We start from the raw sequence: 13301 nt of genomic DNA, 5'->3' as shown, positions 1-13301 counted from the left end.
CCCTAGGTTCTTCATGACCATTTTTTTTTCTTTTCCTTTTTTTTTTAGATTCCATATATATGTGTTAGTATACGGTATTTGTTTTTCTCTTTCTGACTTACTTCACTCTGCGTGACAGACTCTAGGTCCATCCACCTCACTACAAATAACTCAGTTTCGTTTCTTTTTATAGCTGAGTAATGTTCCATTGTATATATGTGCCACATCTTCTTTATCCATTCATCTGTTGATGGACACTTAGGTTGCTTCCATGTCCTGGTTATTGTAAATAGAGCTGCAATGAACATTTTGGTACATGACTCTTTTTGAATTGTGGTCTCCTCAGGGTATATGCCCAGTAGTGGGATTGCTGGGTCATATGGTAGTTCTGTTTTTAGTTTTTAAGGAACCTCCATATTGTTCTCCATAGTAGCTGTATCAATTTACATTCCCACCAACAGTGCAAGAGGGTTTCCTTTTCTCCACACCCTCTCCAGCATTTATTGTTTGTAGATTTTTTGATGATGGCCATTCTGACCAGTATGAGATGATATCTCATTGTAGTTTGTTTGTTTGTTTGTTTGCGGTGCGCCGGCCTCTCACTGCTGTGGCCTCTCCCGTTGCGGAGCACAGGCTCCAGACGCACAGGTTCAGCGGCCATGGCTCACGGGCCCAGCCGCTCCGCGGCATGTGGGATCTTCCCGGACCGGGGCACGAACCATCGTCCCCTGCATCGGCAGGCGGACTCACAACCACTGCGCCACCAGGGAAGCCCAGCCATGAATGTTTTTTAATACTACAGTAAAAGCCACTTGAGACTTCAAACTTCCTCACATTTAAAAAGTGCAGTGTAAATTTTTCATTGGAACCCTCTAAGAATTTAAGGTCTGTAGCTCAGATTTTTTGATAGGAAAATTTTTCAAATGACTTGGCATACAGTTATTGGAGTACTGCTTATACAGTATACTCAACCCTAAATATATCCTAATATTTAATGAGACTACTCTATCAGATTAAAATTCTGCAATGGGAAATAATTCCAGGTAGTTAATGGGAAACATAATTATAATTACCTAAGATTCCCACTGTTTGGTCTCATAATGTCTGGCTGTCAGGATTAGACAACATGAAGGCTTGCCCAATAACTCTAATATGGTTGCTGTATATTTTCATTTTCCCTCATCCCAAGAGCTATAGGCATTCAAAGGACATTATATTAATGTACTAATGTATATCTAACATACAAAATACATGTATACTGGACCTTTAAATGTTTGTCCCTTGAGGGTTATTTTAAATCAATTCAAAATCATACACCAAGTCTCTAATCCCATTTCACTTTCGGATTCTTAAAAGAATCATGCTGTCCTTCTTATTGGATAATCCCACCAATTCTGTGGCCAAGCCTTCTCAGAAACTAGTTTTTAAATTTAGAGCTTTGAATAATAAGAATACAACAGAATTCCTAAGAGAATTACAACATCCTCTGGAGAATTTCTGTGACATAAACATCCATAATTTATCCACTTAACAAAACATTTAGCAGAAGAAAATCAAAGATAAATTCAGGAAGGAATAAGAGGATGAAATCTAGAAACCGAATACGTTTTACAGTAAGTTGATGAGCTGTAATCGCAAAGCTCTACTTTTTGTTAGAATTGCAAATGTTATTTTCATTAACCTTCCATCTTGTCATGTCTAAATCATGCAAAGGGGCAATTAAAAAATCTTTTGTGCCACAGATGTCAAGTGGAATTAAAACAAGGAAGGATACCTGCTGATAAAAACTATTGTAAAATGATCCTTTATACTTCAAATCAGCTAAAGCCAGAAATCCATTAATTATATATTCTTGAAGCATAAAATTTTTAGAATACTTTTTCTTTCATAGATTGTTTTCTTATTAACTTCATTTTGACTTAAGCCATTCACTTAAGTTGCAATTTCCTCAAAATTGCACACATTTTATTATAATCCATGATAGTCTGTGTGTTTATATAAAACATATATGTAGCCAAATGTGGCAACATATTTTAAAACTTTATTAAATTAACATTTGTTCTACAAATCATCTTTTGTATTTATATTATATACATATTCAAAATGTCAAATGCATAAATGTAGATTATATGCATTTACGTTTCAAAGTTTCATCAGATTTATACTCTGAAATTAATATTAAACAGTATCCTCCTTTATTTCCTAAGCTCTTCTATTCACACACATGAAACAACCATGAAACCTTTCTAGTTGAAATATTGTGATTTTTCTGAACTTCATGTTAATTGGAAAAGCCCTACACACATGTAGTAACATAATTGTCTGATTCCCTGTCTGAACCATCTAAGATGTAAGCCAGATAGCCATATTCATTTGAACAAATAAAATATAAATTCTCTTGGCTCTTCTGTCCTAAGAATATAAAAGAAAGTTCTCTAGAACTGAGATTCTATCTTCTCCTTCCATTCAAACCCCTCTGTCATTACCTCCCCTGGTATCAGGCCTACCATAATGTTCCATATCAAGAAATAGGGCAATTAATCTTAACAGGTGAATTCATTTAATGAACCTGAAACATTTGTTTCAACCTCACAACACTAATGAAACACATTGTGTCAAGATACAGAGAGTTGTGACATAAATTCCCATCTAGCCACTAGCTGTGTGAGCTTGGATATTTCGTGTAACTCTCTGATCCTCACATTTTCATCTTTAAAAAAAAGTTAAGGTTCACTAAACAGTTCCTTCCTCTGACATTTCATCCTTCTACTCTTATGGCTTAATGAAAATTGTATTTCTTAAATTCAAGAAAGTAATAGTGAAGTAATATTAATAGTAGGAGCTAACATTTATTGATCGTTTACAGTGTGCCAGGCCTTGTCCTAAACAGTTAACATATATTAACTCATTTAATCTTTAATAAACTTTCTAAAATAATTTGCTTTCTGATCTTTCAGAATCCTTTCAGTAATTTGAAGCCATTCCCAGGCAGTCCCTAGTGTGGTCTTTTATATAAGTCTCTTGAGATTCACCCAAGTTCTGGCTTAGAGCCAAAACATTTCTGGGGACTAGAATTACAGGTAGAGTCCTAATGTTTATTTGACACAGTGGTCTAATTTATCAACCTGCTTATTTCCTTCTTGGAAATCAACTCTTTGTGTTTCTAGCTATATAACTATCATTTGTACTTACAAAGCATGAAAACTAAAAGCCAATGCTTTAAAGCAATATTAAAAGCTAATTTATACAAGGAGTCTCCCTAGCCTTGAATCAGAACCTGGACTGTGGGTCTGAACATATTGAAGCCTTGTTTCTTGGAAACAGACCCAGATTCCAGGACAGAATTAATCAAGCTATGCTGTTTCTCTGCTCTTTCCTCGGTGCCTCAGAAAACTAGGGTTACTTGAAGCCACTAGGAAATAACTGATCCTCTTGGATTTCCTGCTACCTTTATAAGCCCTCTACCTTGATCCCCTTCAGGATGACTCTCTCCAGTTCTCCTGCCAGTTTTCCTCTTCCCTCCCCTCAATGCTTTGGTATCCTTGTTCTTTAGTTCAGCCATCAGGCTAGCATCTGCTTTCTGCCATCCTCTAGCAGGAAGGATTGGGCCCTGTTTCACCTTTCCCTCCCTTACTTCACACAAATTTACCTAGATGCCCAGGTCAACGGCAAACACTGTCTGTTAAGTTCTATTCTACACATCCAAAGCCATGGCTCCATCCTGCTCCCCTAGTTAGATTTCCCTTCATTCACAATGCTCCCTTTTAAATTTATTCTCTGATAATTCTCTCAGCATTCCATGTGGTAAATACCAGACTGCGGTAAAACCTAACTTCTGTTTCTAATGCTTCCACCCTGACCTCCTTCCTGAACTCCAGTCTCTTATTTCTAAATATATGTGCAACATTTTCCTTGCATGTGTCGTTAGTACCACAAACTTCGTTGTCTTCCCAGCTAAGCCCACTGCTCCTCCAAGGTTTCCATTTTCTGTTAATGGCATCACAGTTTGATTCTTGTTTGTTTTTATACCCTTGTCCAATCACATGCCAAATCTATTGATTCTACCCTAAAAGTTTTCTCCTTTTTAATTTGTTTCCTATCAAGTCTCATTGCCCTAGCAGATAGTCTGAATTAGTCTTTCTACTTTTGAGATAGTTCACATGTAACTACAACAACACAATTAAGCCAGAGTTAAAACTATAAGAATGAGAGATTTAGCATTTTGGTAGATCCAAATTTAGGACTAAATGTTATTTTTACCAGTACTCAAATAAGTTAAATTAAACCTGTTAGGAATCTGAATGAGAATTACAGCTTTGCAAACACTGTAAAGAAAAAAATTATGATAGGAGGTGATATAGCAACAATTTTAAAGGGAAAATGTTGATTATTTTATCATGATCAATGAAATATCAGTTCAAATCACTAGAAACAATTGTAGTGTTATTATGTCAGTGAAGTATTGAGAGAAATAATAAGAATATTATGGTATCAGTTGACTCAGCCCTAGCTTAGCTGTGTGACCTTAGCCATGTTGCTTGGCCTCTCTGAGGTGTAGCCCTTTCATTTATAAAATAACAAGATGAATCTAGATCACACAGAAATTAATTCATTTCTGGATGGGATTGAGAACCACAGGTATAAATAATGAATATATTAGCATTCAACAATGAGGGAAATAAAAATTATCCTTTTCATATAAAAATGTGTAAATTAAGAACTTTTCAGTGGATCAAAATAAGATTTAACTATACTATATGGTTTGCATGAATGACATATTTGACTGTGTTGATGGGTTTATATCAGTGATTATGCAAAAAAAAGGCAGTGGTACTATGAACACTTCCGAACCATCTCAACTAAGTTCCTGCAAACAAATCAGAACAACAAAACAACTATCATATTTCAAATGTATCTGTCTGTTACTGACCAGTAACAGTATATCTCTATGATTAGCACAGTGACTAGGACTATACTAAGACAATCCTAAGTAGGATATACTAGATACTTGATAAATATTTGTTGAATTAATTAATTGAGTTGAAGCTGGATGAAATTAGTTGTTCCCATAATTGCAATTCTGCTGTGAATTTTAAAAACACATGACTTTTGGTTGCTCAATACTCCCTTGAATTTTATTGTTAGAAACAATGATAATCTGCTAAACAAGTATCTTACATTGATTGCCCTGTTTTATTTGTGTGTTTACAGGCAAATGGACATAGTTTTGTACATATGGAACATGAAAAAGCTGTATTACTACTGAAGAGTTTCCAGAACACAGTAGACCTAGTTATTCAACGTGAGCTTACTGTCTAAATATTTTTTATAAATAGTGAAGATACGTCTAGCCAGACCTAATGTTCAAAAATAAATTTATACATAGAAACAAATTTTGCCAATTGCTGGACCAATGGCAAACATTAGTGCCAAATGTATAATACTATATGTTAGCACTGGTCATCCTTAAAAATGTTAACTATATAAATATGATGTTCATGTGGTTATGTATTATTTTAACTGTCAGCCTCTGGCTGTGCATTGGTGCAGTTTTGGTTTTGGTTTTTTTTTTTTTTTTAATCAAATAAGTTTCTTCTTGAAGTGGATTTCATATAATTTCGGAGCACGGAAGCACACACAAGCTCTTTACGAATTCTGCTCTCCATCAGAAACACTGCCTCAAAGTTGTATATGCCTTTATAGAAAATACAAATATAAAGAATTATAATTCCCATAAAATATTTCTAGCACAAGGTACATGTTGGCATATATACAAAAAGAATATAGAGAAAAAAACAATATTTTCATAAACTAAACATCTCGGATTGAGAAAGAAAATATATCTTAAAATAAGACTTTACTATATTGAATCTTTTTCAATAAAAATTACAAGATAATGCCTTATGAAAGCAACTGTACATATGGTATAAAGTGTTTATATTTGGTTCCATATTCATTTGCTAAATTCTCATAACACAGAGTGAAATATTTCATAAATTAGCCATTTATCTCTGGGACCTGTATAAAAACAGGACAAACTAATTTGTTCAATGCCTTTAGCTAATTACAAAACATGCAGAGTTAAGAAACAGACTAAAGGTCATTGTAGATAAATCTTTTTCACCCCAAATGTAAGCAGTGAATGATGGGTGGCAGGAAAGGTGTTGCTTTATTTCTTTCAAGTTTATGTTGATTATAAACTGTAGCCCCTGTGATTTCTTTACTTGTAAATGTGGAATTTATTTGTGTGTTGCTTTATCCAATTTGCTACTTTTAAATCATTTAAAATGAGTTTGGGGTATTGATAAAATTTATCATTAAGAAAGACTATTGTTAGAAAGTTATGGTGGGTGATAAAAAACTTTGGTAATTAAATATGAAACTTCAAATATAATTTCTCAGAGCCATGGTCTACCTGTATTATTAATTTCTGTGCCTGCTTTTGAGGGCAGAAATAGAGAAAATACCTTTTTTCCCCCCAAAGTTTCAAAATATATACAATTCTAAACTGTCTCACTGAAGACAAAGATTAACATAATTAGTTATATTTACATTGGAAATGTTTTCCTCTATAAATGATCAAAATTCATTTTATAATCCTTTAAAAATATTTCTTTTATATATTAGTCATTAATTTGATTAAAATATTAATGTGAAATTCCAGAATAATTTCCCAGAATTGGTTATATGCATTCTCTCTCATATTTTCACATAGCTCTCTTTTTAAAAAATATATATAATGGATTTACTTTACATGCTAGTGTTCCAAGTATTTTGTTAGGATTTTCACAATAGTGTCACATACTGATGTCACCAAAGCTCTGAGAGTAATATTTGTAAGTTAACTGTTTTATGGGGACATTGAAAATATTGTATTTTTGTAGGGTCTATTAAAATGAGTGTCACTTATTAGAAGTACAGTGGTATTTTTTTGGCAATAGAATTTGTCACTTGAAGGCAAATGATACTTCACTTTATAGATGAGGCACTAATTTTGATGTTGCTTTATGTCAGAGTGACATTATACTATAATTTTGTAGGCTTTGACATTTAGCAAATGATTAAATGATTGGCCTCTTTAATATGCTTCCCAGAAGTAACTTTTAAATGCATTTTAATATATTGACAGTTTCTGATGAGAAATGTCTTTCAGAGCCTAATTTTTTCTTTGTCAAAACCTCACACCAAACCACCATATCCAGCCACTGTTATAGGATGATCATCATTAATCAAGATAGAGGCCCTCACTGGCCTTGCAAGATAACTTAAAGGAAAAACAAACCCATGGGAGTAATTCAGTGGCAATGAAGCACCTCCAATCATCCCATCAGTTTTGTTTAATCTTTTATGGGAGAGGTGGGAGAAGAGCCAGATAAAGGACCTCCCAAGTCTTTTTTCTTATGTCAGGTTTCCACATCAAACCCAGGGCTTCAGGAGATGCTTCTGAGGCCAAGCTGAGAGGATCATAATCCTAGTAAACACCTCTACCACTCTTGATGTGACAACATTGTCTTGGGCCATGCTTTAATCCTTCCTGTTCTCAGGAAATGAGGAAAAGAGAAAAGGGATCCCTGACCAACTGGAAAAGAAATCTGATGTGCCAAAGCACCTCATTGTCAATTGTACTGCCATGCTGCATACTGAAAAAAGGCAGGTAATGTTGAAAAGAGGTATTTTTTTTTAGGTGGACTGAAAAAAATCACTGATCACTTACAGGGGAAAAATGTCTGATTCCATGGGTGACCAAAACCAATAATACACTAATTTCTGAGTATTGCCTTTTTTGGATAATTGGCTTTACTCTCTGAAATTAGAATCTGGTTTATGTTAACAAAAACAAACAAACAAAAGTTAAGGGTGTGCCTTTAAAAAAAAGAAAAACCAACAACCACAAAAAAGGAGTGGAATTCATGATGACTCCAATAGACTCACCTTGGTCTTTGATTTGTATTGGAATATTTCTGCTGAGGAAGCTGTCCTGTACCTAACAGAGGGGAATGAGAAAAATCAGACGTGGAAAGAATAAGCACTAAAAATTATTAGTAGAATTGCTGCAGATTTTGCAAGCCAAATAGGCATTAGTGGACAGTTTTTAAAATGATTTACATGGCTTATCATACATTGTCATAAAAGCTCTATTATGATAATTCCAGCCTGCCAGACAACACAAGCTACCTAAACAAACATAAAAATTTCAAAATAAAAGGGTAATTTTGACAAGGAATATTGAAAGTCAATATAATATACAAATATGTATATCATGCTAATTTATTGTTCATTGAAATCTATAAAATATATGTGTTCCAGTTAATAAGAATTGTCATTACATAGATGTCAAACAGCCCTGGTTGTTTTGGGGCCTTATGTTGGATTGTGTTTTGGGGATGGAAAGCAGTTTTAAAGAGAGGGTGACAAATCAGCATTAATTAGTTCTTAATCTTAAAGATGATAACACATATATCACTAATATAATTACTTTTTAAAAGCAGGACTGAAATACCTTTTACTGGGAGAGCTAAAGAGAGGGAATATTCAAAGGGAAGAAGGCTTTGAAGAAATCAGTTTTATATATTCAAATATTAGGTGAAAAGTATCTGAATTTGCCAAAATAATTGATGGAGCCAGAAAAACATTTTACTTTTAATCATAAAATTGATTTAATATCTCCACCACAATTTAAAGCTTTGGAAAATATAGTGTGTTTGCCAACTTGTCTTTCCATTGGCTTTTAATGCTGTCCTCAGTAAATTTCTGCCCCTCACTGGCACACAGATCAAGAAGGTGTATTCTGACAAATATGCTCTTATCAAAGGGCAATACAACATAACCAGATAAAAAGCCGCGTTGGCATAAGACCACCACTCTAAATCTCTGGTAAATTCAATCAGACAACATATTCGACTGATTCCTGATATACTGACCAAATAGCAGGTTTATTGAAACACTGGATCAGTAAAAAGTTATGCACATAATGAAATCTAATAAGTTAAGAAGATGAGTCAGTCCTTCATGTAGTATCAGGAAAAGTAGGGCTGAGTGTCTAGTAAAGTTCCTCTTACAGAAATGCTAAATCATTCTGAGGCTTATTAAAATCTTCAGACACTGGGTTGGTGATGTGCCCTCTCTTATGGTTGTAGTTACCTGATCATCTGGGAATTGGGGGGAAAATCTTCAGATTCAAGATCACTTGCATGAACTTTTTTCCTTAGCAATACACCTTCCATTAAGAAAATCATCATGACTTGGCCCAGAGTATTTCCCCATTGCTCAGCAAAACCATCCCCCAAGTATACATTATAGCAAGAAAATAGAATGTGGGCTGTGGAAAAATAAATGTGCACCAAAGAAAGCACGTAGGGCAATATTATAGGAGATTCTGTGTATCAGCTCTCCTATGCACTCTTTCAGCTTCATTTGATCTGAACTATTCAGAGAATATTTTTTGAAACACCCCACTGTATAAAACTAAGGCAGATACAATCAAATTTTCTAGTTATATTCTGAACATTCTGGGGGACATTTTTGTTTCTAGTATGCAAAACTGACCTCTCTTCCTCACTGCTGTTGCTGCTGTACATCCATTCCTTCAACTCCCCATGATGTTCCAAAGGCAGTAAATGGCTGCTTCTATCCTGCTGACACAAGAATAAGAGGCCCCCTTAGAGTTCTGTTTGGAGACCCCTGAGTATCAGCTGATGGCTCCAGCTCCCAGTTTGGGAGGAACTTTCTTGGGTGATCAAGGAACTTGGAATAGTAGCATTAACAAAGGCTCAAAGGTGAAAGCACTTATGTGACTGACAACATCAAACAAAGTGTGTATGCAAGGGTGAAAGTGGCAATGCCTTAATAGAACTGTTTCCACTTCTGTTTTTAAAATGTTGAACTTTATGGTATTGATGACTCTCTCTGAGGCTCCCAGATGATTGTTATGGGGACAGGTTGCAATCGTCTTCAACTTTGACACTGTCTGCAAGAGAATGGTTTGGAAACACTATCCTGTGAGGGTATAAATTGTACAACTTTTACTTTGGAGAATTCCGAGATTTCTGATAAATGGAGGGGAAAAGTCCACTCTAAGTTTTGATTAAAAAGAGTAAATTAAAACCTAGGAATATTGAAGCCTTTGGGCTTTTAACTATGTGATTATCATAATCTTCCCTGAGAGCAGTTCCATGGGAAGTAAAGAGAGGAAAACAGAAAAGGAAAATAATTTACTGGCTCCAACTTTATAAGCATTACTTTATCTGGTAGTATTTCCCCTGTTGGATTTTGCTGTGTAACAGTCAGCTCATGCTTTGTAACAACCCACTGAGCACTGAACAAGATAAGAAGTGGACCTGGATGTAAGGCAGGCATAGATGAGAAGGAATCTCTGCAGCCACACAAATGTCTCCCCAAATTAGCCTGGGCTGCAAAACTCACTTTTTTTGCCTAATTTTGTTTTTGTTAATAGCAGCACCTCAGAGTGGAAGACTGTGAAATTCAAGCAGTGTTTATGTAGAAAGCACTGAAATCCTGTGACGCTTGAGGTTATAGGCCTCGCCCTTTTTTTGTGGGCGGTGGGGTGTGTGGAGCTTTTAAAATGTTTCATTCTTTAAGCTAGCATAATTTTCAACATGTGTAGGAAAGGGTGTTGGGAAAATAAGTTAAATGAATCATCCAACCTTTCTCTACTTTTGAAAATACAAATATTTTTTCTTAAAACTATTACTGTTGCACAAACACACAAATTGTATTATTTGTGCCAGTTTTTTTCCTGCTTTAAAATAACATGATGAGTAAGCAGCCTACAAATAGTCAAGTATCTCTATACCTAGAGTAAAATATCTTAGTACAGAGACTTATTTTCATCACCAATCTCCACAATTCCTCCATAGGAGAACAGTTACTGTAGCTGAATCTCAGATGCATAAGGTACGTCATTCATAAATTCAAAACATTTGGGGATGTTTTATTGAAGAATACAACAAAAACATTAAATGCAATGTTAATAAATATTCGTTGAGCATCTACTACATACCAGGTACTGCAAGGGCTGTAACATGGTATCCTCTGCACAGAATCTCACAATCAAGTGGAAAGATGAGAGAACTTCCAGATCAAAGACAGTGCAAGGCCATATGGTGAGTCCCTTTGTCCCTGCCCTCAGCCCATGTATTGCAAAAGGAAGCAGCATCTTTATCTAGTCAAATCTCTTTTGGGTTTGAGCATGGTTTCTCCATTTGGAGCTACAGATAGGTCTCCCCACTGGGTCCTATGGCCTTTGGGAGGCCATATAAATGTTTTCCAAGACTTAGGACAATATTTCACAGGCTAGAAGTGGCAAGAGTGGATGGCTTACTGGACAAGATAAATAGCAGCTATGATCCTTCGAATCTGTGAAAGAGAATTTTGCCAATTTGTTCGCTCCAAAGAAGAGAGAGACAATTAGAAAAAATGATGTCCCTCAACCTGGCTCAGCACTGTGTCTATATGCCTCTGACATGATGGAGGAAAGAGATAGAAGTCAGTATTTTAAAAGACTTGGCATGTTTGATTGAAGAGATTCTTCCATGTTGAATGTCCCCAAAGAGTCCCTCCTATGACCACTGCCTCTTATAGACTGTCAGGAAGCACGTGAGTCCATAGGGTCCGATATTAGAGTGACCCCCTCAGAAATGTAATGAGTTGAATATTCATTCAGCTGGCTGCACTTCATGTTTATTTACTTCAGTTCCTTCAGTGTGGTGCAGAGTATTTTCACTGTGTGCTGTTCAGCCCAGCCCATGAAAATACTGTTTGCATGAGGTAGGATCACACATATTCACATATCATAGACATCTATTTATTCTTCCAAGGAAAGTTTGATTATCTGAATCTAGGAATTGCTTGTTTTTCTTCATCCAATCTATACACACTCAGTGTTTTAGACACCTAAAAATCCTTACCTTTCACTGAGTACTTTCTAATCTCAACCTTTGCCCACAATGGTCCCTCTACTGGAATGTCTTCCTCTCCCCATTCTCTTTCTACATTATCAAAATTATATGCAGCCTTCAGGGTCCAGCTCAAACATTACCACCATGAAATTTTCCCTAATCTTAATTGAAAGAAATTTCTCTCTCTCATATTAATACCATCATATTATTTTTTGTACGTTTTACAGTACTTACCACATTCTATCAACAGTCATAGAGGTTTGATATATATTTGTTCTTTCCTCTCCTATCACCTATGTGTTCAGGCACATCTGTTTTATTTTAGTATGTATCCTTAGTACCTGTCATAGTGTCAGAAGCATAGTAGATGCTCAATAAATATTTGTACAATGATTAAGTGGATGATAGGCCTGGCACATAAACATTTAATAAATACTGAATTAACAAGGAGTTGATGTTCAATTTACATAATAAACTTAAACCATGAAACGTTCATTTTCTCAGTTCATTCCTAATTTTTCTTTCTTCAATTCTCCCTTTTAACCCAATCCTCCTCTCCTCCTCAGCATTTCTTCTAAGACCTTTTAGGTGACTGTGCTGTGTTTCAACAGTTGTATTTAATTTCCATTTTATGTGCTCTAAAGACCCTAACACTGTCCAAAAAGTTTAAGAAATGGCTTTTGTTCACTGAATTGGAGTACATCATATCTATCCTTTTGATTTGTTTGGGTCTTCTTTTCTTCGACGGAGTCATGCAGATTGATGCCAGAAATCTCTCAGAGAAATGAGTGCATAAAGTTGAACTTTTAGTGCCATGGTCTTGGTCTTACAGGCAGCTTAGAGATAATTAAGCCCAGTTCCCTCATTTTAGCAGAGGCCCGAGGCCTGGAGAGGTGAAGCAATGCTGTGAACTAAGGAGACAAAGTACATCGTGAGATCTGGCTTTAGGTCCATACTTAAGGTTCTTCCACCTGTACACCGTGACTTGGTGGATTACTTTGCCAAGGCTATCTTTAAAATTTGGAGATGTGGGCAATAGTAAAGGAAGTTGTGATAGGGATGAGGCTAGGGAAAGGTAGCTGGGAAGAGGGAATCCCCAATCCTATTTTAGCTCTAAAATTTAATGAAACCACTGCCTCATGCTGCCTGTTCTAGAATAAGAAAAGTCTCTCCACAGGCCTTTGGCCATAGTTCAGCATAACAATATTTTCACACTGCATTTTGGATCATTTCATGGACAGATTCCACCATATTCATCCTTAAAGTGAAATGTCATACACTCCAGCCAGAATTCTCAGGCCACTGCAAAAGCTTTAAAATTAACATGATGAACTATTTACATAGATCACAGAAAATATGTTGATAAAACCGCACGCCCCCTCCCAAACTTTTATAGAGGTCAAA

At 35.6% G+C, this 13301-nt stretch overlaps 1 protein-coding gene across 2 annotated transcripts in view; it reads left to right on the top strand.

Moving 5' to 3' along the window:
* LRRC7 (leucine rich repeat containing 7) overlaps nucleotides 1–7808 on the top strand; it is a 493673-nt gene extending 485865 nt beyond the window's left edge. The window contains exons 26-27 of one of the 2 annotated variants that reach the window (XM_067005975.1): nucleotides 5191–5281; nucleotides 7387–7808. In XM_067005975.1, the coding sequence (XP_066862076.1) occupies nucleotides 5191–5281; nucleotides 7387–7448 (153 nt within the window). In that variant the 3' untranslated portion in view covers nucleotides 7449–7808. Of the gene's footprint in view, nucleotides 1–5190; nucleotides 5282–7386 lie in introns of those variants that run through there. The other variant, XM_067005982.1, reaches the window with a different exon arrangement.
* The last annotated feature ends 5493 nt before the right edge of the window (nucleotides 7809–13301 follow it).

This window comes from Kogia breviceps, chromosome 1, assembly GCF_026419965.1.
Source record: "Kogia breviceps isolate mKogBre1 chromosome 1, mKogBre1 haplotype 1, whole genome shotgun sequence".
NCBI classification, from domain to species: Eukaryota; Metazoa; Chordata; class Mammalia; order Artiodactyla; family Physeteridae; genus Kogia; species Kogia breviceps.
This window is presented reverse-complemented; position numbering and strand designations above follow the sequence as displayed.